The sequence below is a fragment of the Neoarius graeffei genome, chromosome 2, assembly GCF_027579695.1.
Source record: "Neoarius graeffei isolate fNeoGra1 chromosome 2, fNeoGra1.pri, whole genome shotgun sequence".
NCBI lineage: Eukaryota > Metazoa > Chordata > Actinopteri > Siluriformes > Ariidae > Neoarius > Neoarius graeffei.
In genome coordinates, this window is record NC_083570.1 from 7,020,272 (window position 1) to 7,042,102 (window position 21,831).

Here is a 21,831-nt window from a genome sequence, read left to right on the forward strand (position 1 = left end):
AGTATGGATGGCATTAAAGAAGATGATAATAGTCGGTAGTTAAGGAAAAGGTTTAAAACTACAGTGACGGGAGAAGAGACAGGGAGAAGTGCTCTTTTGTGGTTGTAAGGATTGAAAGTGGTGGCATCAAGAATATGGATCCTATAAAACCAGGGGCGCTTTATCAACACCCGTGGCCCAGGGGCTACTGGGTTTTTTGAGGCTCCTCATAGGCTACCTGTCAACCCTACCCTTACCGTTGGCCAGGAAAACACTCTTATTTTATTTGCAATACGTGCAGGCCCGGCGCCAGGAACAGTTTCCTAAGGGGGCAATTAGAAATCGCAAGGGGGCAAATATTTTTTCATATAGTGTGTAGTAGTGATGGCGGTCTGACAACGTGTTTCAAACAATTAACTGCGACAACCACAAAACCACGGCCCCGAAGGTTGCTTACGGGAAAATCATGTGACATATTACCAGGGCAGTTTTATCAACCCCCGTGCCCACCTGTTAACCCTCCCCTCCAATTTTCTCACAGACACGCGTTACAACCGGAAAGATGCCAAACATAAAACAACACACACAAACCTACAGGCAAGTCCTTTACATTTAAAATACATACAAATAGCTCCGCGGCATGAAAACAAAACGCCAATGCAAGTCTACTTGGCTCGGCGGCCAAAATCATAATTTAAAAAAATCAACAGACCCCGCGGCTGCACCAGTAATAGCCTTCCTGACTCGCACCGAGTCAACGCTAACCACTTAATCCGCGATCCCAGTTTAGGCGTGTAGGGGACTAAACACTCTGAAGTGATGAATTTTCACCCCCGCTGCATGGGGGGTGACGTCAACGACACATATTCTTACGCTATTTGCGCACAAAGCGGACCATATATGAACACATACACCAACATAAACGGAGATAAACTTAGCCTACAAAGAAAGAAAATGGATTCACAATATTGTGATTGAATTCATTTAATTCGGAGGGGGAAAGACTACTCCCGTAAACTGACTGCATATTACAGGATTGTGCACTTGTAAGTGTGCATGTAAAACCCCCGCCCGCCCGCACGACCCCTCCCCTTGTCCTTATCACAGGTCTGTGTGCGCGGCTGTGTCAGCATTTCACACACACACCCACAATAACTAGTCCCCAGTAGTTAGGATTGATACATATGTCTAAAACAGGGTTAATATTAAATTCAGGCTTTTTGAAATAATCCTACCTTAATACAGTTGAATTCTACGATTGCAACGTAAGAATCATAACCAATCAGATTTGTTCTGCCGTGCCAGTTTTAGTACTGATTTATGTGAAATGTATTTTGTGCAGTGCACAACCACTTAATATTTCATATTTGAAAATGCAAATTATTAACACGTCTATAATACATTATATTTTCATAAGAAAACAATTAGGTGATCTGAGTCTCCGTTGAGGGGGCGGGGCTGTAGCCACGAGGGGGCGACGCCCCCTTTCGCCCCCCCATGGCGCCGGGCCTGAATACGTGTCAAGCATTTACAGTGTAAGCGCGTAATTAGCCTAGAAGCCTACGATATGTTACGTTTGGCTCAGCGTAGCTGCGCAAGGCCCACGCTCACATCGCTCAACACATCCGACCACAGAGGGAGAGAAGAACGCGAGCATTATCATTACAGAGCCGGTTCTGATTATTACCACGGACAGGACAGTGATACTACGTAACTTTCATGCAGGGGCATGGCCAGAGATGACCACACAAGCGCGCGTGAGCTATAATGTAGACCTATGTGTTGTAAACATAAAACACACACACTTACAGACAAGTCCTTTTAAAAAATAAAATACATAAAAATAGCTCGGCGGCATGAAAACAAACATTCACTGCAAGTCAAGGTACTTGGCTCGGCGGCCACATGAAACGTAAACACCATGGACAGCGGCCAAACTCATAACTCTACAGACCGAAATACATGAAACCAAGTCCTACTAGGGTCTATTTTACCGATCTATGTTCAAGCATCATACAAGTCTTCCTTCTCCTTGAATAAGACCGTGCATTCAACTGCCTTTTTGACATGACTGCATCGAAATACCACTTGCAACAATATTTCATGCACTCCATCAAGAAAAAAGTTAAACATGATGAACACGGGCATACTGTTTTGAGCATGCAATTTTTTAAAAAGAAACTAGCTACATCAAAGTCCTTCAATAAACCCATCCTTTAGCGCAAATGAGCTTAACCTAGTTCAAAGCATGACGCTAGCAGTAGCTGCATAAGGCAAAATCATGTGGGCCTTTCGTCAACAACAAGCCACGGCGGGCAAACATTAATAATCAAGTGTCCTTACCTTAAAACGTTGTCTTGACCACAGAACTTCTCAAGTATTTCACTTAAATCCACACGGGTTAACAACACACCCAACACAGCTAGCGAGAAATGTGGATCTGCGCTAGCTTTGTATTGCTATTCCCCTCAGTATGCTTACTCTGTCTGCTGCCCGAACTGTGAAAATTATAGGCTACAATCTTTTCAATTTCTTCAGATGATGTCGTTTTAGACATTTTATTACCTTAATGTAATATGCTATCCGTTACATAGCATATCTAGCCTAGCTACACATAACCTAGCTGCTGGTACGGCTGATAACTGATAAGTAGCTGATATTCTGAACAGATTGGTGATCCTTACCTTAAAAAAGTCTGTGACTTTAGGCAACGATTCTATCATTACCTGCATCTCTCTCTTTTTTTCCTTTTATGCGCCCCGCTAACATGTGAACGCTTCATCTTTCAAAGCCTCTAAATTTGTGTCTCAGTAGTCAGTAGTCTGCAGTCTTTGGCGTGCTTTCGTGCGTGACGTTACATTTTGTTACATTTTATTCTGATACAGTTGTAGGTGTTTGTTTCGCGAACCACATCCACCATGTCTCTTACAGCAGGCTACTGTGCGCTCATTTATTTCTAACCTTATTTCTATCCGTACATTAATGTAGGCCCACGATTCCGACAGTTTATTATTTTATTAATATTACAAGGCCCCTTTACGAGGCCCCTGATTGGCTGTGGCCCAGGGGCTTGAGCCCCCCGAAGGCCCCCCCCCTTAAAGCGCCGGTGTATAAAACTGACGAACGTGCTTAAGAATCAGGTTGGGGCTATAAATAACGCCAGAGTGTTGAATGATGGTAATTTGTTGATTGGGTGTGTATCTGAAGAACAGGTTGCGAAGGCTGAAGGGTTGCAAGCATACCTGCCAACATTGCAGTAGCAAAATAAGGGAGATTTTTTTTGGAGATATATATAAAAATACACATATATACACACACTGTATATAAAGTGAATACTCTGAACACAGTATTGATCCACATTCCAACATTTATTAAAAAATTAAGTAAGAGCAAAATAACATGGTACAATAACAAAATGACAATGACATCATAGGAAAAAACTTTAATTTTACATCCGCACTTATTGTAGGCTACTGATTATGCCCTTGATTGTATACATTGTATGTCTTCTGACAGTGTGTATTGCAAGTGTGCCTATTCTTTTGTAGAGGCATGTAGGTACAAGTAGGTGGCTGACTTGGCCGCTTTTAGAACATTTTTAGAAGGGGCATACTTGTGAGCAGGTTTGGTGTAGTTTATCTTGCAGGACAAAAAAAGAGCACAGAGTACTATTGCTCAGACTTGACCTGTTCTCTGTAGTTATCTTCCTTACCATGCTGAAGGTTCTTTCTGAGGAGGCATTGCTATGGGAAATACACAATAATGCTTTCATAAGCCTAGCTATCTCACTAAAGCACTGTTTCCCTAATAGGCCCCAGAATCTGTCCACTTTCTGCTCCTGTGGCAATTCCTTCTCGTCAGCAACTTGGTAGTCTATTAGCTCCTCCCTCAGTTTATCTGGATCAAGCCTTAGTTGAGGAAGCATCTCACCTAGCCTTGTCACTGACAGCAAAAACATAATATGCACATTATTTCCTTAGATCACTTTAAAAATGTCAATGGTGCTGGACTCTGCATTCTTATAACATGATGATTGGATAGGTAAATGCAAAAATTACAAAGCATAATTCACCTGTCACTGGTGAGAGATCCAGGCGAGAGGCTGGGTCAAGCACGGTTAGCGCCTTCAGCAGCTCGGAATCAAGAGAGAAAACCTTCAGCATCTTCCTAATGGTTTCAACGTAGAAGGCCCTGGCTGTCCTAAAAACACAATGATGACAGAATTACACTCAATTAGAACAATATCAACTAGGAATCATCAAAGTGTAATTACATTACATTAATTACAAATCAAGCCCTCACTTACTTATAGATTCTCGCTGTGGAGAGGTCTTCATTCACAATTAATGCTGTAGCCTCAGATCCGACGAAGAGCTCAGTATTTGGCAGCTGGTGTTCTTCATTGAGTGACACCTCAGTCAAAGGGTCCACAATCAGTCTGGCCGGCAGGATGTACCCCATGTACCTCTTCACCAGTCGTTTCATTTCAGCATGCAATTTGTGAATCATCACTCCCTCTGCCTAGATACATGGAGTCCAAGATCAAATCAAAATAAATTGACAAATTCTTACTTTTATGTACAATGATTGGAACATTCAGCCCATTTACCTGGAAAGAAGTGTTGAATAACACCATTGGCTTGAGAGCAGTGCTCAGAAAGAGAAAGTAGAATTTCACTTGAGGATCATTCAAGTAATTGGCCAGCTGTCTCACTTTGGCACTCCGCTCATCTTCACAGCTGTTAAAGTATGCTTGCAGGGCAGCCCACTGACTCAGCACCCTTTGGATGCATGTGTATAGACTGAGCCACCGTGTACTGCAGTATCGAAGCAGCTGTAAGTGCTCGGTGTCCGTGAAATTCACAAACTCTTTATAAATTTCACTTCTCTTTGCACTGTGCCAGGAAACAAACAAACATAGCCAATAGTAAATGTTAAAATTTGATGTGAATGTAGTGAAGATGGTGAAGTGGATCATCACCAAACCATGTAAAATTACACTCTCACCTTTTGTCAAAGTGAGAGTATATTCCAACCAGCAAATCTTCGACTCGGGCCTTCATTGCCTTGATGCCACAGCCTGTGGCAAGTTGGGCAAGGTGGCAAATGCATCCCACATCTTGGACATTAGGCTGTCTGGCTTTTAACTTGGTAATGACTGAATGGTGCCTTCCTTTCATCACACTACAATTATCTGAGTTAAAGGCCACCAGGTTATCCCACGAAATTCCTCTTGTACTAGAATCACACAAATGCATTATTGATTAAAAACCAAATTGAACCTTCACAGCACTGAATTTCACAGTACTCACTGATGCTCTTTCTAACCACCTCTCCAGACTAAGAAAATAGTACTTGCATTATATATATGTACTGTAGCGCCAGCAAATTCCATTATATATATAGAGCGCCAGCAAATTTGACTGAGAAATCAACTTACCTCAAAGAGCTTTCCAGTTTTGCAAAAATGCTGTCAGCTGTACCAATGTTACAAACAGGCAGATCAATGAATTTTGTTACGACCTCAAGGGTGTTATCATAAACCCGTGCCAATATTACGAGGTCTTTGTTTTTATCCATTGTGTTTGACTCGTCAATCAATAAACCAAATGGCTGAGTCTGGCAGGTCTGGCACACACACGTCGTTTAATCCGCCATATTCTTGGAAGGAAGTTACTCGGTAACCACGGAAACATTTTGCGCACGCGCATTTCAACTACCATGAAAGAGAACCGCAAACATTTCTCACTAGTGTGGACAGATGCACTAAACTGGTATACTTTGTATCGATACAGTTATACCACTATTGTACCGGTATATGTGTGAACACAGCTATATATTCAATATCACACACTCCTAGGTGGAACGTGCATGCCTCTAATCCATAGCTGCAAGCAAAGCACCCAGTTACCTGTAAACATCATCATTGCTGGTGTAGCGCTCTTGCTTCTTAATTTAATAATAAGAACAATATCAGGGTTCCTACAGATATTTTATGTTGAATTTACTACCTTTTTACTACCTTCACAATTTTTTTTACTACCACAGCGACAATTTGGATTTGGACATTTTCTCACAATTTAACAAGGTAATCTTTGAGTGTATGTGTTAGTCCAAGTGAACGTGCTACATATAAGTTAGTGACAACTCTACCCAAAGAGTTGGATTGATGAGACAAGATAGAAAGAAAATCTGAACGTGTGCAACTCTTTCCCTTTGGATGCATAACAGAACCTCCCATTGCTAGGGCTACACATGGAGTAATGCATATTTGCATAAAAGAAAACAAACTTCCACATATAAGTTATAATTTTATTGAACTGTGAAACTGTGGCCCATAACCTCTTAACGGGTACACAGATTTGCACTAAACCTTGTGTGTCAACACTTCACATTAGGTACAAGATCTAATTACATTTTGTCGGCCAACACTTTCAAGATGGCCAACCTTTTGTTTGTGGAATAATCTTTTGAACAGGTGAACAGAGAACAGATTTGCACAAAAAATCTTATGTGCTTAGGTACATCAACTCATTACATTTAGATCAGGTCAAATGGCAAACACGAACCCACACACACACACACACACACACACAAAGCGCACCAGACCTGTTTACCCCAAATTTGCCCTGTCAGTAGTCTTGCAGTATCTTGTCAGTAGTTTTGGTAAGCTGTCAGTAGGAATTTTACTGGGGTCCAATCTATGTATTGTATCGAAGACAAAAAGTAGAAAGCAGCCTATTAGATAATAGTACTCATTCAAGTTGAAAGTAAGTGATAGATTACATGAACAAAATTTTAAAAATTAACATCTAGCACTGGTCTTATTTTTTCTGTCAAGTTAAGCACCTGTGAGAACCAAAAAGCAAACCCATGTAAGATTCTAGATCTGCTCCATAATCCTCATATTACCAAGCCTAGACTCTAAGGTCTACTTGTTGACTCCTCATACATTTCATTATTTCAGTATCTCTGAAATAACCAGAAGACTAGCAGTAATACTTATTTAGGATGCTACAATAGGAAAAAATATTTCAGAGACCATACTATGCTCTAATAGGCTACTTAATACTTGATTGGCAGCTATACTGATCTCACACTCTTTACTAACAAATCACACGTCATTTAATGCCATCGGCCTTTCGCTTTGCGGCCGCCATGATTGTGTGCTCAGAAACCAAAGTTGAAACAATGGAACCTTCCCACAATGCAACGTACGGTAAACGTGGCTTAAACGTGATTAAACATGGCCGCTCCCATGACTATATGATCGATGTTCGATTCACACAATAAATATGATTGTAAAGTAAGTCATGAACAGGGTTTTTTCTAGAAAAATTTAGTATGAGGGCGCTCACCATGGCGAGGGAGCAAAGCGGGGGGGGGGGGGGGGGGGGGGAGATGGTGCCGATTGTCCCCCCCCCCGCCGTGCGAAGCCTTTGAAAAATTGAGGCTACGATGGGACATTCTGAGGCTATCTGAGAGGGAAATTGTAACAAATTGTCTGTCAACATTGAAAAACAAAAAAGTAATCTTCTTCTGCCCCGGACAGTCTTTGGCTTTCTTCCGTTTCGTGCCACGGGATGACATCTTTAAATGCCCAAGTGTCAACAAAAACAACTCGCGAACTACTTCTGTCAAAAGCTCCGTGCCGGTGGGTGAAAGGTCATTCAGTCTCGAGAAATCTTGCTCTACAAGTCAGCTGACCTTGTATGTAACCCATGCCAAATCTCGCGAGAGCAGCCGCAACAAGTAAACAACATGGCGCCTCGGTCTGGAAAACGCCAATTCGGATCGTTTTTGCACCGTCTGGCGGTGTATCTACTATGATTGGAATATTTTTGGAGCAATTATAACGTATTTGATGATCAGACACATTGTCACGTGGTGTTGCTGGGATGTTTTCACGGAGTCGGTAAGGGGGCGCACGCCGAGAGTAAGAGGGCGCAGTTCCCCCGTTTAGACGAAACCTGTTGAAACATTTGGCAACATTTCGGCCATAAATCGTAGTTTTTGGACAAGAATTCGTAGTCCGTATTTTGTTTTGAAAAATTGTAGGAACTACGGACAAATCGTAGGAGTAAACAGGTCTGGTGCACACACACATGACAAAGACAAGACACACACCCTAAAGATACAAAACACACATAACCCAAGCCCTATTTTGGCAGTCTCTCAACACATTGCCAAGTTTGCTTAAGATAGTCATTTGCACCAGTCCTGTAGTTGTGAAGGCCCGTGGGCAGAGTCAACACCTTCCTCCCAGAGATCAGTGTTTTAGAGGGTTAATCTTAATCATTTGAACAGTTCAACAGATTTGCTCATCACATTTTGGATGCCTCAAATGGTGCACACACAACGCACCAGGCGCGCGCGCGCACACACACAACGCACCAGGCGCGTGCGCACACACACACAACGCACCAGGCGTGCATGCACATACACAACGCACCAGGCGCGTGCGCACGCACACACAACGCACCAGGCGCACGCGCGCAGACACAATGCACCAGGCGCGCACGCACACACACACAATGCACCAGGCGCGCGCGCACACACAACGCACCAGGCGCGCGCGCGCACACACAACGCACCAGGCGCGCGCGCGCACGCACGCACACAACGCACCAGGCGCGTGCGCGTACGCACACAACGCACCAGGCACGCGCGCACGCACACAACGCACCAGGCGCGCGCGCGCACACACAACGCACCAGGCGCGCGCACGCACGCACACAACGCACCAGGCGCGCGCGCGCACGCACACAACGCACCAGGCACGCGCGCGCGCGCACACAACGCACCAGGCGCGCGCACACAACGCACCAGGCGCGCGCGCACAACGCACCAGGCACGCGCGCACACAACGCACCAGGCGCGCGCACACAACGCACCAGGCGCGCGCGCACAACGCACCAGGCACGCGCGCACACAACGCACCAGGCGCGCGCGCGCGCACAACGCACCAGGCGCGCGCGCACAACGCACCAGGCGCGCGCGCGCGCACACAACGCATTACATGTGCCTCAGTTGTTTGACCTTTTCTTCGACCAACTTTTCAATGAGCGCCTCTCGCCGATTGCCATCTATCGCCTTTAGCCAGTCTTTAAAATCAGGTTCCTCCAGCCAGAGGTCTGAAAATTTGCATTTCCCCATTGTTCAATTCTCGTCCAGATGTCGCCAGTCGGGTTAACAGATAGATTCGACTAGAGCCGTATAAACAAAGTCAGTCTTGTACTAAACAATCTCTGGTATAAATTTATACTGGATTCGACCGTTATTGGAATTCAATGCGCATGCGCCACCAACTCCTCACTGCGGTCCTCCTCGATACATAAAAATAAATTCGCCCAAATATAGTAATTTATGGATATTATGGCATGCAAGTTAATTAAACGAATTAGAAAACACATAGGCCTAGTTGGATGGGGGTCAAAAAAAATTACTACCATGTCAGATTACGTTTACTACCTTTTACTACTTTTTACTGGCCATAATTTAGCCTATTTTAATTAACTACCTTTTACTACCTTTTAAAACCCCGCGGGAACCCTGTACAGCACTGCTATGGATGATGGATGTTGTTTTAACAGACAGGAATTATTTCTTCTTACATCATACAGAAAGCTTTCACTGTAAATGATGACGACTGTCCTTTATGCAATTCACACTGAAGTCATTTAAACAGAAAAGCAGAAAGAACCCATTCAAAATGTCCTGACCTGTAAACATCTCGCAGAGGATGCAGCCCAATCCCCACAGATCACTGGCGATGCTTGTGCTCTCTCCACTCAGCACCTCTGGAGCACAGTACAGTAGAGAGCCTGAAGAGAGCAAGACCAAAACACTGAGTGTGACTTATTATGAAAATTATCTGTAAAGGAATTTACTACCCATGTCCCATCAAAGAGTTAAAAGTGAGACCTGACACAGTAACAAGGAACAGTCACATGTTTAAGTGCCAAGTGATAACCTTGGGTTCGGTTCTGAATATTTTGAGGTGTAGCACTCTCTCTGTTGTCTCCTTCCTCTCTTGACATCACGTGAGCAAAAAACTCTCCTAGGTTCTCTCCTTGTACTTTGGCCAGACAGAAATTAGAGTACTTCAGAGTACCGAAACTATCCAATAAAATCTGCAGGCAAACACCCATGTTCAGAGTTCAGAGTGTAATCAAACTCATTCTTACAGTCACAAAAACATGTAAACTAGGCATTAGACTTTCTATATTCTGAATTGATTTTATACAGACATGAATACAGTTTTCTTTATGTAACGTTATGTCAGATGTATAGAGACGTACCTTAGCAGGGCTGATATCAGAGAGCACTATGCCAAAGTCGTGGATGTACTTGAGACCTTTTATTAAATCCATAGCAAACTTTCGCACAGCATCCTCAGGCAAGCATTCATCTTGGGAAATAACTGTCTCTAATGATCCTCCTACAGAAATATGATATCCAGATTTCAATACTAGGTGAAATCTACCTGTTTAAAGACCAACTATTACTCATTAATAATCTTTTTTCAGCTGCTCCTGTACGTTCGGGGTCGCCACAGCAGATCATCATGACCCGCATATTTGAGTTGGCATATGGTTTTACACCGGATGCCCTTCTTGACGCAACCCTCCCCAATCTATCCACTTGTACAACCCCAGTGGCTGGGCATTTTACCCGTTTCAAGCCTAAACAAATTCCAATCTTATCTTCGGCTATCTCAGCCAGCAGTGCCTTGGTCAAGGTCGTTGCTGGAGCAACAATCTTCCCCTGAAGATCACTGCAGTTAGACTCTCTCTCTGTATTCCCTATTATTCCTTACTACTGCACCATTCCTTTGTTTTGTGTATATGCTTTTATCTGTGTTGTACTATGAAAGCTAAGTGGTACCAGAGTCAAATTCCTCGCGTGTGTTCGCATACCTGGCAATAAAAGTGTTTCTGATTCTGATGAATCCGATCTATATTCCTCATCTGATTTAAATTCTATTTTGTTTTATATTTTTCTTTGTCATTATAGTCTCCGTCTCCTTTGTTGTATCATAGTTGTTACCATGTATATTGAAAAACTTGAAAAACAGCAGTTATGATGAATATGATTCTGTGTACATGATTCTGAATGAAACTGAAATAAAATCTCTTCTTCCTCTGGCTGCTCCCGATTAGGAGTCGCCACAGTGGATCTTTCGTCTTCATTGCTCCGTCTTCTGCATCCTCCTCTACCACACCTGCCACTTTCATGTCCTCTCTCACCACATCCATGTATCTCCTCTTTGGCCTTCCTCGTTTTCATGTGCCTGGCAGCTCCATCCTCAACATTCTCCTTCCAACATGCTCTGCATCTCTTCTCAGGATGTGCCCGTACCATCTCAGTCTCATCTCTCTTAGCTTCATTCCCAAGCTCTCCACATGTGCTGTCCCTCTGCTGTGCTCGTTCCTTATCCTGTCCAACCTCGTCACTCCCACTGCAAACCTTCACATCCGCAACTCCGCCACCTCCAACTTTGCCTCCTGTCTCTTCGTTAAGGGTACAGTCTCCACTCCATACATCACAGCTGGTCTCACTACTGTCTTACACATCTTAACTTTTGCTGGGACTTTCCTATCACAAACGACTCCTGAAATCCTTCTCCAACTGCTCCACCCTGCCTGCTCTCTCTTTCTCACCTCACTATCGCAGCCCCTGTTTTCCTGCACAGTTGACCCCAGGTACTTGAATTCACCAACTTTCTTTACATCCACTCCTTGCATCTTCACTACACTCATCCCCATTCTCATTGATGCACATGTATTCTGTTTTACAAAAACTAAAAAAAAAAAAAAAAAAACCAAGAAATGACCAAAGCTTAATATTTATATACTGGTCTAATTTAGAATGATTTTCAATAATATTTTCTAGTTTACTCACATGGTTTTCCAACTCAGGCCTCTTGGATTTCTTACTACGGATAACTGCCACAAATTTGAGGCTACCTTTCCTCCTGCCCCTGTAAACCACTGACCTGCTCCCGGTTCCAATTTCTTCATACGAAATGAAGTTTTCCATCTGAGATTTTCACTAGAAAAGAGATTAGTTGTTTGATATTGATTTACAGCAAAAAACACTCATGACCTACACTACCATTCAAAAGTTTGGGGTCACTTTGAAATTCTTATTTTTGAAAGAAAAGCACTGTTCTTTTCAATGAAGATCACTTTAAACTAATCAGAAATCCACTCTATACATTGCTAATGTGGTAAATGACTATTCTAGCTGCAAATGTCTGGTTTTTGGTGCAATATCTCCATAGGTGTATAGAGGCCCATTTCCAGCAACTCTCACTCCAGTGTTCTAATGGTACAATGTGTTTGCTCATTGCCTCAGAAGGCTAATGGATGATTAGAAAACCCTTGTACAATCATGTTAGCACAGCTGAAAACTAGGGCTGTAACAATATGCGTATCGAAATTGCGATACGCAGAGCCACGATCCGTGTCGCGATACAAGAAGGCAGAATCGCGGTACACCCTTTCAAACTTCTCCTCAGCCCAAAAACAGAGGCGCTTCCAAACTTCAATTTATGAATACTTTACTTTTTATTTAAATTACATTTTAAACTTACTTAAATTACTTTTTTTTTTATATCTATTAGTAAGTTGTTTTTTCGCCGACCTGCGACAATCTTCTGCGAGTCACGCAACGTCCACACTCGCCACTGGCAGAGCATTCATTTCTTTTAAGCGGTCGCCATTCTGGTTGCGACGCGGGGAGCGAATCTGTAAACAAGCAGCTCATTGGCTGGCTAGGTGTGCCACAAGCCAATCACAATCACTTGACCGGAAAGGCATGCAGTGTTGCTGGATTGGGCAGGTTTAGGTGCTTTTTGGCTGGTTTTGAACATATTTTGGGGTGGAAAACGTTAGCAATATCTGGCAACACTGAAGGCATGTCTGCTTGGGCGGAAGCCTTCTGCGGCAGTTACATTTTGACACGCGAGCAACGTTTCACTATAAAAATTCCGTAATTTCCATCTGTTTTCCGCGATCACAGAAAATCATTGGCCCTATGAGAGTGAGACAGTGAGAGAGCCACCCCCCCAAAAAAAAAAAAAAAAATCTTAACGGATTTACACGATTTGGAAAAATGACTTTTTCAGAACCGAAAAAACCAGAGCTTCCGGCTCAACAGTATTATTTTGAGAAATAAAACAATCTTTGGATATACATTTGTTCATTTTTGCATACATATTACTCATTCTCTGCAGTGGTCTGAATTATCTCATCTCATTATCTCAAGCCGCTTTATCCTTCTACAGGGTTGCAGGCAAGCTGGAGCCTATCCCAGCTGACTACGGGCGAAAGGCGGGGTACACCCTGGACAAGTCGCCAGGTCATCACAGGGCTGACACATAGACACAGACAACCATTCACACTCACATTCACACCTACGCTCAATTTAGAGTCACCAGTTAACCTAACCTGCATGTCTTTGGACTGTGGGGGAAACCGGAGCACCCGGAGGAAACCCACGCGGACACGGGGAGAACATGCAAACTCCACACAGAAAGGCCCTCGCCGGCCCCGGGGCTCGAACCCAGGACCTTCTTGCTGTGAGGCGACAGCGCTAACCACTACACCACCGTGCCGCCGGTCTGAATTATTTGTTATTAAATAGTTAATGTAAGTAAGTAAATGTTAATAAGTCAAATTTACTACTTTAAAAATACATTTAAAAAAATCGTGGGTGTATCGAATCGTGGGTCAAAAATCGCGATACGAATCGAATCGTGAGTTGGGTGTATCGTTACAGCCCTACTGAAAACAGTTGAGCTCTTTAGAGAAGCTATAAAACTGACCTTCCTTTGAGCAGATTGAGTTTCTGGAGCATCACATTTGTGGGGTCGATTAAATGCTCAAAATGGCCAGAAAAATGTCTTGACTATATTTTCTATTCATTTTACAACTTATGGTGGTAAATAAAAGTGTGACTTTTCATGGAAAGCACAAAATTGTCTGGGTGACCCCAAACTTTTGAACGGTAGAGTAATTAGTTTTTTTTTTTTAACACGCATAGCTACTTATCGAGCTACCGGTACTTGTTCCTGTCCTGTGGTAAATATACAAATACATGAACCAAGAACTGCACTGATACTATAATGAACTCTCCTGAAGCTAGCAAGCTAGTTCGATTTGCTAATGACTATTTACAAATGCTAGGCAACTGCAAGGAGAACTTTAAATTAAATATGTCGCAGAACTCCTTTAAACAGGTCAGTAACATGAATGACCAGGAGAAAACAATTATGCTAAAATATTCTGCATTTTTTTTATAACTATGTGCAGAAACCCAAGTAACTCAAATCTAAAACTAGAGTTTAATAAACCACGAGCACAAACAGCTGTCAGACGGAAACAAAGCTGGACCAGCTCACTTCCAAATCGGGGGTACAGCCTTCACTACGAGTAACAGGTCTTTTCAAAATGCCTCCTGTTTTTCCATTTTTGAGTGATAATCTTGTTCACAGAATTACAAATACAAACATGTTTAGAAATTCGAGAAACTTCGTCACCTTGTTTTAGTTTTTTTCTAAATGTCCGTGCACCCCTTATTTTTGAGACGTCTCTTCGTTGCTAGGTGACCGCTGGGCACGCGCTCACAAGCAGTGAAAATTGTAACCGGTCATCGAGCCCTCGTGCTGTTTTACCGTTAGATCAATCACATATCAGCTTAAACTAGCATTCTAAAACTAGTTAAAGATCCCACAGAAGAGAGCGACTCCCCCTGCCAGCCTCATGGAACGCAGTGTTTAAGGCTCCGGATGGGTTTTATTTCCATTTATGAGGGAAAGGAACATACACCCTCCCGACAGTCAGTGCGGTATTCGCTTGGAAAACACATTTGCAAATTGGTAGAATGAGTTCATCATCACATGCAAGATTTGCAGTTAATCAAATGGATTTCATATTATTATTATTATTATTATTATTATTATTATTATTATTATTCATGAATTACTACAGTTCTGAACTTCAAATGTTAAAAGTCTGGCCTTTGGAGAGATGATGGAGACTCTTTTGGTGGAACACAACAGAGCAAAATATTGTGACCCTCTAATGTTGACCTGAAGTTGGCACCACTGGGGGTTGGCATTGGGTTTTTGTCCCCACCAATGTTAATACCAAACCTACGCCCTTGCCTACATGTTATCTCGTTCTAATTGTTGTGACTTTTATCCAAATGACAGCTGGCAATACGTTGTTACTTTGCACTTTTTGTTGATCTGGGTACTAATCTTTGAGAAACTGGATTGGCAGAATGTTGCCTGTGAAGAAAAGAATGTCTTTTTATTACCCTGTGCCAAGTTAATATTCACTTCAGTGCAATTTTTAAGAGCCATGAATTGTATTTTATTTGTTTTTGTTGTGAGTGGTTTTGTTTGATTGTTGTTTTATTTCTTGAGCTTATTTATTTAGATTTATTGTTTACGTTCCACTGTTGAATTGAATAAGTTGACTTAATTAAAAAAGTTTACTGTTCTATGAAAGGGTGTATTTGCATGATCATTATTATTTTACTAGTGGCATAAAATTGTCTTGAAAAGACGTCAACAATAATATCGTTTATCGCAATAATTTGAGACAATATATCATCCAACAAAATTTGTGATCATGACAGGCCTAGATGTGTGTACGTGTGTGTGTGTGTTAGATGTACATTTCAGAAAGTCTTCTCTGCTCTGTGGTTCTGGTTCTGAAATGATCTGAACTGCTGCAGCTGTGGAGAGAAAAATAGAAACATGAGTTTGTGTAAAAGATGGAAAGAGTTTAAAGTGATCCAGTCAGTTTATTCATTTTAAATCAGTGTTTTAGTTCAAAGTGTCGGGTGAATAAAGTGTCTGCAGAAAAGAAAGCAGGAGCATCGCTAAGAAATAACACATCACTGTGTTTCTCCAGCAGGAACAGCTCCTCTTACCATGTGGAGGGATTTTGTTGAATTCCTCCTCACAGAATTCCTCGAGTCTCTTTTTCAGATCTGAGAGAGAATTCCTCACTCCATCAAATGAGAGATGTTGATGGACAGTGACGCTGGATGTGTGAAAATCTGGTCTGATAAGTGGAGGAAACCAACGTCCAGAAGCTAAAACCTACAGAAAGCAAATGAAATGTAAAACCCACTTGTGACGTCAGACAGGGACATTTATTGTTCCCTTAATGAGAGGTGTTTTAGAGAGTGTGTGAGGAACAGCTGGCTCTGTAGATCAGACAGTGAGTGTTACCTGGAGGAAATGGATGTGATCGTGTGTGTGTGAAAGCTGCTCCAGCTCAGTTACTCTCCTCTGAAGATCAGCAATCTCCTGCTCCAGTTGCTCCAGGAGTCGTTCAGCTCGACTCAGTTCAGCCTTCTCCTGATCTCTGATCAGCTCCGTCACCTCCCAGCGCTTTTTCTCCATTGAGCTGATCAGCTCAGTAAAGATCCTCTCACTGTCCTCCACTGCTGTCTGTGCACTGAGCTGTTAGGACACACACACACACACACACACACACACACACACACACACACACACACACACACAAGATTTAAAGCTCTATCATTCCCTCTCTTACTGGGACTGTAAATGACTCGTTGTCCATGTTGTGTGTGTTTCTAGGAGCAGCTCTGTCTCTGCTCACTGCTCACCTTTATAGTGTTCACAGCCTGTTTCAGCTCCTGCACCTTCTTCTGCTTCTCCTGGATTCTCTGCTGGGATTTCATCTGCTCCTCCTTTAACTCACTCTGAGGACAAATAAAATACATTCAGCTTTTTATACAGTACGAGCGAACTGGTTCCATATTAATGTCAGTTCAAAGTACATTCATGTTTTGCTCTGAAGGTTATGTGCTCTGTGTGAGTGAGTGAGAGAGAGAGAGAAATGTTCACTAACTGATCTGGGCTGGGTTTCCCGAAAGCCTCTTAATGCCAAGAGAGTTTTAAATGACCTCTTAAGATCCATCATCAAGCTAACGTGGTTTTCCCGAACAATATCGTAGCACAAGTCGTCCTTTAGTTTGCTTGGAATTTACGAGAGACCCGGAGCACTCGTTCAAAACAAAGAGCGACTCGCTCGCTGCCGAATCCACAGAATGCGCATGCGGCTCTGAGGGACTCTCACAGTCAGCGGGGGAAACTGGGGTTGAATCTGCTGGTGGTGTTCAATTAGTTTTCTTGTACATTGCAAGTACATCGGGTTAATTATCAGAGGTGGACAGTAACGAAGTAGCGTAGTAAACTAGACCCATCTGCCTAGCGGCCAAAAATATTTTTGCCTACGAGTGGGTCTAGCCTCGCACCATATCAACAAAACACCCCGGGCATCAAATCGTGCCCACCAATCACAACGCAAGGTTTTTGTTTGGATTCTTTGGGCGGGCTTTTGCAGGAGTGATGCCAAAGCTGCGCGACGCTGGAGAAAGCACAACAGGAAAGATGGCTACGGCTAGTGAACAGCGCGCGTTTGACTCCGCTTTGGAATCAGTTTTAGAAGAATTAGACTTGGAGTTTTCGTTGAAACATGAGCAGGAAGAGGCTCTCCGCTCATTCCTTTTCAAGAAGGACGTTTTCGCTGTTTTGCCGACCAGCTATGGCAAAAGTCTGATCTACCAGCTGGCTCCGCTGGTAGCCAAAAGGATGGGGCTAGTTTGTGCAGTACGAAGAATTAATAAACAGCTTTGAAACATTACTTTTTGATTGTTTCTTATTTTCGCGTTATTTTAAATTTAAGGGAAATTATTTCACCAAACACCACTAAATAAAAATAAAAACTCTCAAAAACAGTTGAAGCAAACCCTTGAAAAACACTTGAAAAAAAAACGAGTGTATGTTAAGTATGTGGTACAGACTCCAAACTTGTGGTCATTATCTCCAAACTTCTTAATATCTAGAACCTGTTTATTAAGTAATACGCATTTTGAAAAATTATTTATTTCAAGGCCTCCCCCACTGCTTTCTGTCGCTCTGACTACGTCACAGTCACTGTTGCGCTGATTGGTCAGAGCGTTGGCCTATACGCACAGAGACAGTTTGAACGACAACGGGTTGTTCCACCCCCACCTTCGGAAATGTCTACGACCGAGACCAGACTAAATATTCACATTTAGTCTGGCTTGCCAGGCTAGTAATGAAGTACATTTACTTGAGTTCTGTACTTAAAGGTCAAGTACGAGATTTTTTTCAGGAGTATTTTTTACCATATTGCTTGAAAAGCTCCTCACACCCATGTTGCAAGCAGTACAATAGAAGGTTTGACCCAAAAATGAAATATTTTAATCCAGTCTACAGTGTAAAATAAAGGAAAAACACCATCAAATCCTATCGAGGTACCACCTCAAAATGATTGGATACTGACACGTCAATCAGACTGAAGCCCGCGACCCTCACCGCCCCACCCCCGCCCCTAACCTTGCGCTTACAGTATGAGCAGGGAACACTACAGCTGAACTTAAGCCATTTCAAAGCAACGGATAGATAGCCTACCATACTAGCCCATTTTATCTAGATACTGGCCTACAATAATTACATAACACTATGGCAGAACAGACACACACAACTGGTCAAAAAAGAAAATGAAAATCTGTATTCGAAAAGGCACCTGCCAGGAAACTTTATGAAAAAGGACGAGTCAAGACCAGAGTGAATATTGGCGCAGCATTCGACCGCTGGCGGCGACTCAAACAACAAAAAGGACTTCAAACCAATGCAATGGTGGCCCTGTTTCTACTCGATAGGTAAGATAACATTATGTATTTATTACATTTTCAGATAGGACAGTGTTGTCGTGTTAACAAGTGTACACCCTGGCAGCGAGAGCGAGGGGGGTGGAGACGCGGGGGGAAGGGGAGGAGGGGTGGAGACACGAGGGGGTGGGAGCATGGCAAGAGCAGGCATGTTTCTTTTCAAAATATGGCTTGCGGGAACCGTTATTCCAAAATTTCGTACTGCACCTTTAAGTACACTTTTTGAGTATCTGTACTTTACTTGAGTATTTTTTTTTTGGAAACATGACTTTAACTTCACTACATTTGAAAGACAAATATCGTACCTTTTACTCCACTACATTTCTATCAAGGTCCTCGTTACTCGTTACTATGAAGCAGCTTTGAAAGTAGATGTTTTTTTCTTTTCTTTTCTAAAACGTGATTGGTTTTTCCGCAGGTGACACTGAGACAGTCTGTCAGTAATCACTAGGGTCACGTCACGTCCATAGACTGGATAAAATCAAGATCAATGATTTCTCCGCAGCATTATTTAACACGATCAGTTGATGGCAGAATGGAAGGAGGCGGTTCTTCTGGGGAATGCACACACCCACGGTTCTATAGCTAGAACCCATGGTTCAGTTTTCTGAAAGGAATAAAGAGTCGTTTCATTTTAAATGTTTGCTTTGTTTGCCTAAAACGGAGCACATCACAGCCTACAAAAACTCCCCATCCGACCTGCGGAAGCATATTGAGGGATATAAACGTTTTATTCCAAGAGAAAGCTTGCAGTGAAGTTGTCTGTGCTTTAGAGCTCGCGATAACGTTGCAATCGCTACACAGTCTGATTAGTCAAATGACTTTCTATGGATTTGCCAAGTTGCCATCGCCTTGTCCACGGCTAATGTTTACACATAGCTAGTTAACTTGGACACTGTTAGTTAGCATGTAAAAACGGAGTTACACTAACATGAATAACGTTCACTTTTCTGAAGTCCTTTCAGAAATGTTTTATCATGATCTTGCCAATTAAACAAAAAAGTAGAAATCTTTCTTTTCTCGTAATATTAGCTGCCCAATATGATTTTGAGTTTGAAAAGAGTTTGCTAGCATGTCAGGTGGAGCTTCACTGACATGATTCCACAGGCAGATTCATATGTGCATCACAGGTGGCTTCTCCAGTGAGGAGAGGGAGGAAGATCCTCCTTAAAAATTCTAAGAATAAAAAGTTGAAATTGTCTTGACCAATTTAATGAATTGCTGTCCTTGAATATTACTATTTTACTGCCAAATACGACATGTACATTATATTCGTTTCTCTGGGTGAAATTACATTAGCACCCCCTATCGCTCGCTATTAAAAATTACTGCACGGAGGATCTTCCTCCCTTCGGCTCCCATTCACTCCGATTCAAACAGTCTCCGGCACTGGCGGCTCGTGGTTAACATAGACTTCAATGAGAGAGAGGAGGAAAATCCTCCTCTAAGAGGGTGGGACTAGCTAAGAGATCTGACAAGTGCTACAAAATATCAACCAATAGGCTGCAGCCCTAGTTGCGCAATGAACCAATAAGTAGAGGCCTTAGCTGCCTGGGGGGAGGGGTTATCTTATCAAACTTAACTTCTAGATCCGGTGACTCGGGCACTTCGGCAGTCAGAGTGAGAACGGCGAGGTGGAAGTGGATTGACTATGTTATAGATATTCTACGAATAAAGTAATGGAAACAGAGGACGTGGTGAATGTTTTGCTTGCAAAACCCTTCCATGGGCTGAGCTACAAACATGGCCGCCAGGTTTGCTTCGTTAAATACGGAAGATTTTGAGAGAATTTTGAAAGAGAAAGATGTGTTGAACACCTGAAAGTAATGTGTACAGCAGCTATAAAAAGTGTACACACCCCGTTAAAATGATAGGTTTTTCAACTATTATCAACTCAACCCGTGCATGTAACTATAGCCGGTCCAGCAGGTGCGGTCGCATTGGGGCCCGTGACCTTCAACCAAGCATTCCTTCCTCCCTCACTTTTACAAAAGCCAGCCGCTACTGATGTGCATGAATACCTACACTTAACAAACTGCTGGAATTTTTTGTTTTGATGTCAGATGATGGTCTTGCACCTTTTTTGTTGTTGCCTTGCTTAAAGCAGAGTTGCTGTTGGGCCGTTATTAAGCTCGAGGTGCGGATCTGGGTTTTAATCAGGTTGGATTGTCCTTTTTATTTTCTGAGCAAGCTGCATTTACAGCTGTTCCACTGTCTTCCTGATTAACACACACATACATGTGTGCACACACTGCCAGAGCTGGGTCAGAACACTACCATGCTGCTTTGTGGCGGTGGGGAGGAGGGTTACAATAAAAAAATGAAAATGACAATGGGTCTTTTTCAGTTCAGTTGTGTTTCATTTTGTAACATTCTACCAGGCGTTTATTCTACAGGTTCTACAAGTTAGTCAGTAAATCCAGTCAGGTGTTTCAGAGGCATTAGGTTTTGTAAGCGTTGTGGCTATAATACAACAATGCATTGACAGAAAATGTACTTTTAATACTTAAGGATTTTTAAAAGCAAATACTGCAGTACTTTAACTGAAGTAAAAATTTGACTGTCCAACTTTCACTTGTATCGGAGTAACATTTGCCCAGTGGGATCTGTACTTTGACTTAAGTAATGAAGTTGGGTTCTTTGTCCAGCTCTGTTAATTATGAAATAAATATACACAAAACACGATGAATATATTTCAGTATGTTATGGAATTGCGTATGGATATCAGAATGTCACATTTATATCACTATATTTTAATCAAATTTAGCTCCATTAGGCGAGTGATTAACTAATTTAGTGTTATAAATGAGACATTTCTGCACCTCTAATGGTGTGTGTGTGTGTGTGTGAGAGAGAGAGAGAGAGAGAGAGAGAGAGAGGGGTTAGTTTTGTTTTCTCTGAAATGAGGCGTGACCTCCTGGTCCTGTGTCTGTGAAAGAGAGATAATGCGAGAGGAGGAGCACAAACACAGAGAGATCATGAACACTCCTCTATTAACCATTTCATCTCCCTTCAGTACAGAAATATAACTCATGTAGCTGCACTGATTAGGATTAATTTCATGCAGTGGCGGCTGGTGGGCTTTGAAATAGGGGAAGCTCAGTT

General features: G+C 42.5%; 2 protein-coding genes and 1 pseudogene across 3 annotated transcripts; all 3 read right to left on the reverse strand.

The window, feature by feature from the left end:
• Window positions 1-21,831, reverse strand: part of LOC132879421 (E3 ubiquitin/ISG15 ligase TRIM25-like) — a 53,541-nt pseudogene that overhangs the window by 19,469 nt on the left and 12,241 nt on the right.
• LOC132878024 (uncharacterized) lies at window positions 3,329-6,449 on the reverse strand. The gene is made up of 5 exons (XM_060913636.1): window positions 4,987-6,449; window positions 4,589-4,874; window positions 4,286-4,500; window positions 4,052-4,179; window positions 3,329-3,921 (listed from the first exon to the last, which is right to left on the reverse strand). The coding sequence occupies exons 1-5, from the start codon at window positions 5,235-5,237 to the stop codon at window positions 3,578-3,580; spliced, it is 1,224 nt and encodes a 407-aa protein (XP_060769619.1). The 5' UTR covers window positions 5,238-6,449; the 3' UTR covers window positions 3,329-3,577.
• On the reverse strand, window positions 9,707-12,027 carry LOC132878827 (serine/threonine-protein kinase ULK4-like). Of its 2 annotated transcripts, XR_009653770.1 has the most exons (4): window positions 11,884-12,027; window positions 10,281-10,420; window positions 9,953-10,112; window positions 9,707-9,803 (listed from the first exon to the last, which is right to left on the reverse strand). XR_009653770.1 is itself a non-coding variant. In XM_060913688.1 (3 exons), exons 1-3 carry the CDS (start codon window positions 10,350-10,352, stop codon window positions 9,743-9,745), a joined length of 342 nt encoding a protein of 113 aa, XP_060769671.1. In that variant the 5' UTR covers window positions 10,353-10,448; the 3' UTR covers window positions 9,707-9,742. The 2 variants fall into 2 exon arrangements, 1 of the variants encoding a protein (XP_060769671.1); XM_060913688.1 differs by lacking the exon at window positions 11,884-12,027 and having other exon boundaries at window positions 9,904-10,112; window positions 10,281-10,448.

What these genes read in the sequence shown, in the direction of transcription:
- LOC132878024 (XM_060913636.1), bottom strand. Translation starts at nt 5,237, where the DNA reads ATGCATTTGTGTGATTCTAGTACAAGAGGAATTTCGTGGGATAACCTG. An exon ending in TACTCTCACTTTGACAAAAG is followed by an intron (nt 4,875 to 4,986) that starts GTGAGAGTGTAA and finishes TTCCTGGCACAG; the next exon opens with TGCAAAGAGAAGTGAAATTT. An exon ending in TCCACAGCGAGAATCTATAA is followed by an intron (nt 4,180 to 4,285) that starts GTAAGTGAGGGC and finishes TTGTGTTTTTAG; the next exon opens with GACAGCCAGGGCCTTCTACG.
- LOC132878827 (XM_060913688.1), bottom strand. Translation starts at nt 10,352, where the DNA reads ATGGATTTAATAAAAGGTCTCAAGTACATCCACGACTTTGGCATAGTG. An exon ending in CTGATATCAGCCCTGCTAAG is followed by an intron (nt 10,113 to 10,280) that starts GTACGTCTCTAT and finishes GTTTGCCTGCAG; the next exon opens with ATTTTATTGGATAGTTTCGG. An exon ending in GTTCCTTGTTACTGTGTCAG is followed by an intron (nt 9,804 to 9,903) that starts GTCTCACTTTTA and finishes TGCTCTCTTCAG; the next exon opens with GCTCTCTACTGTACTGTGCT.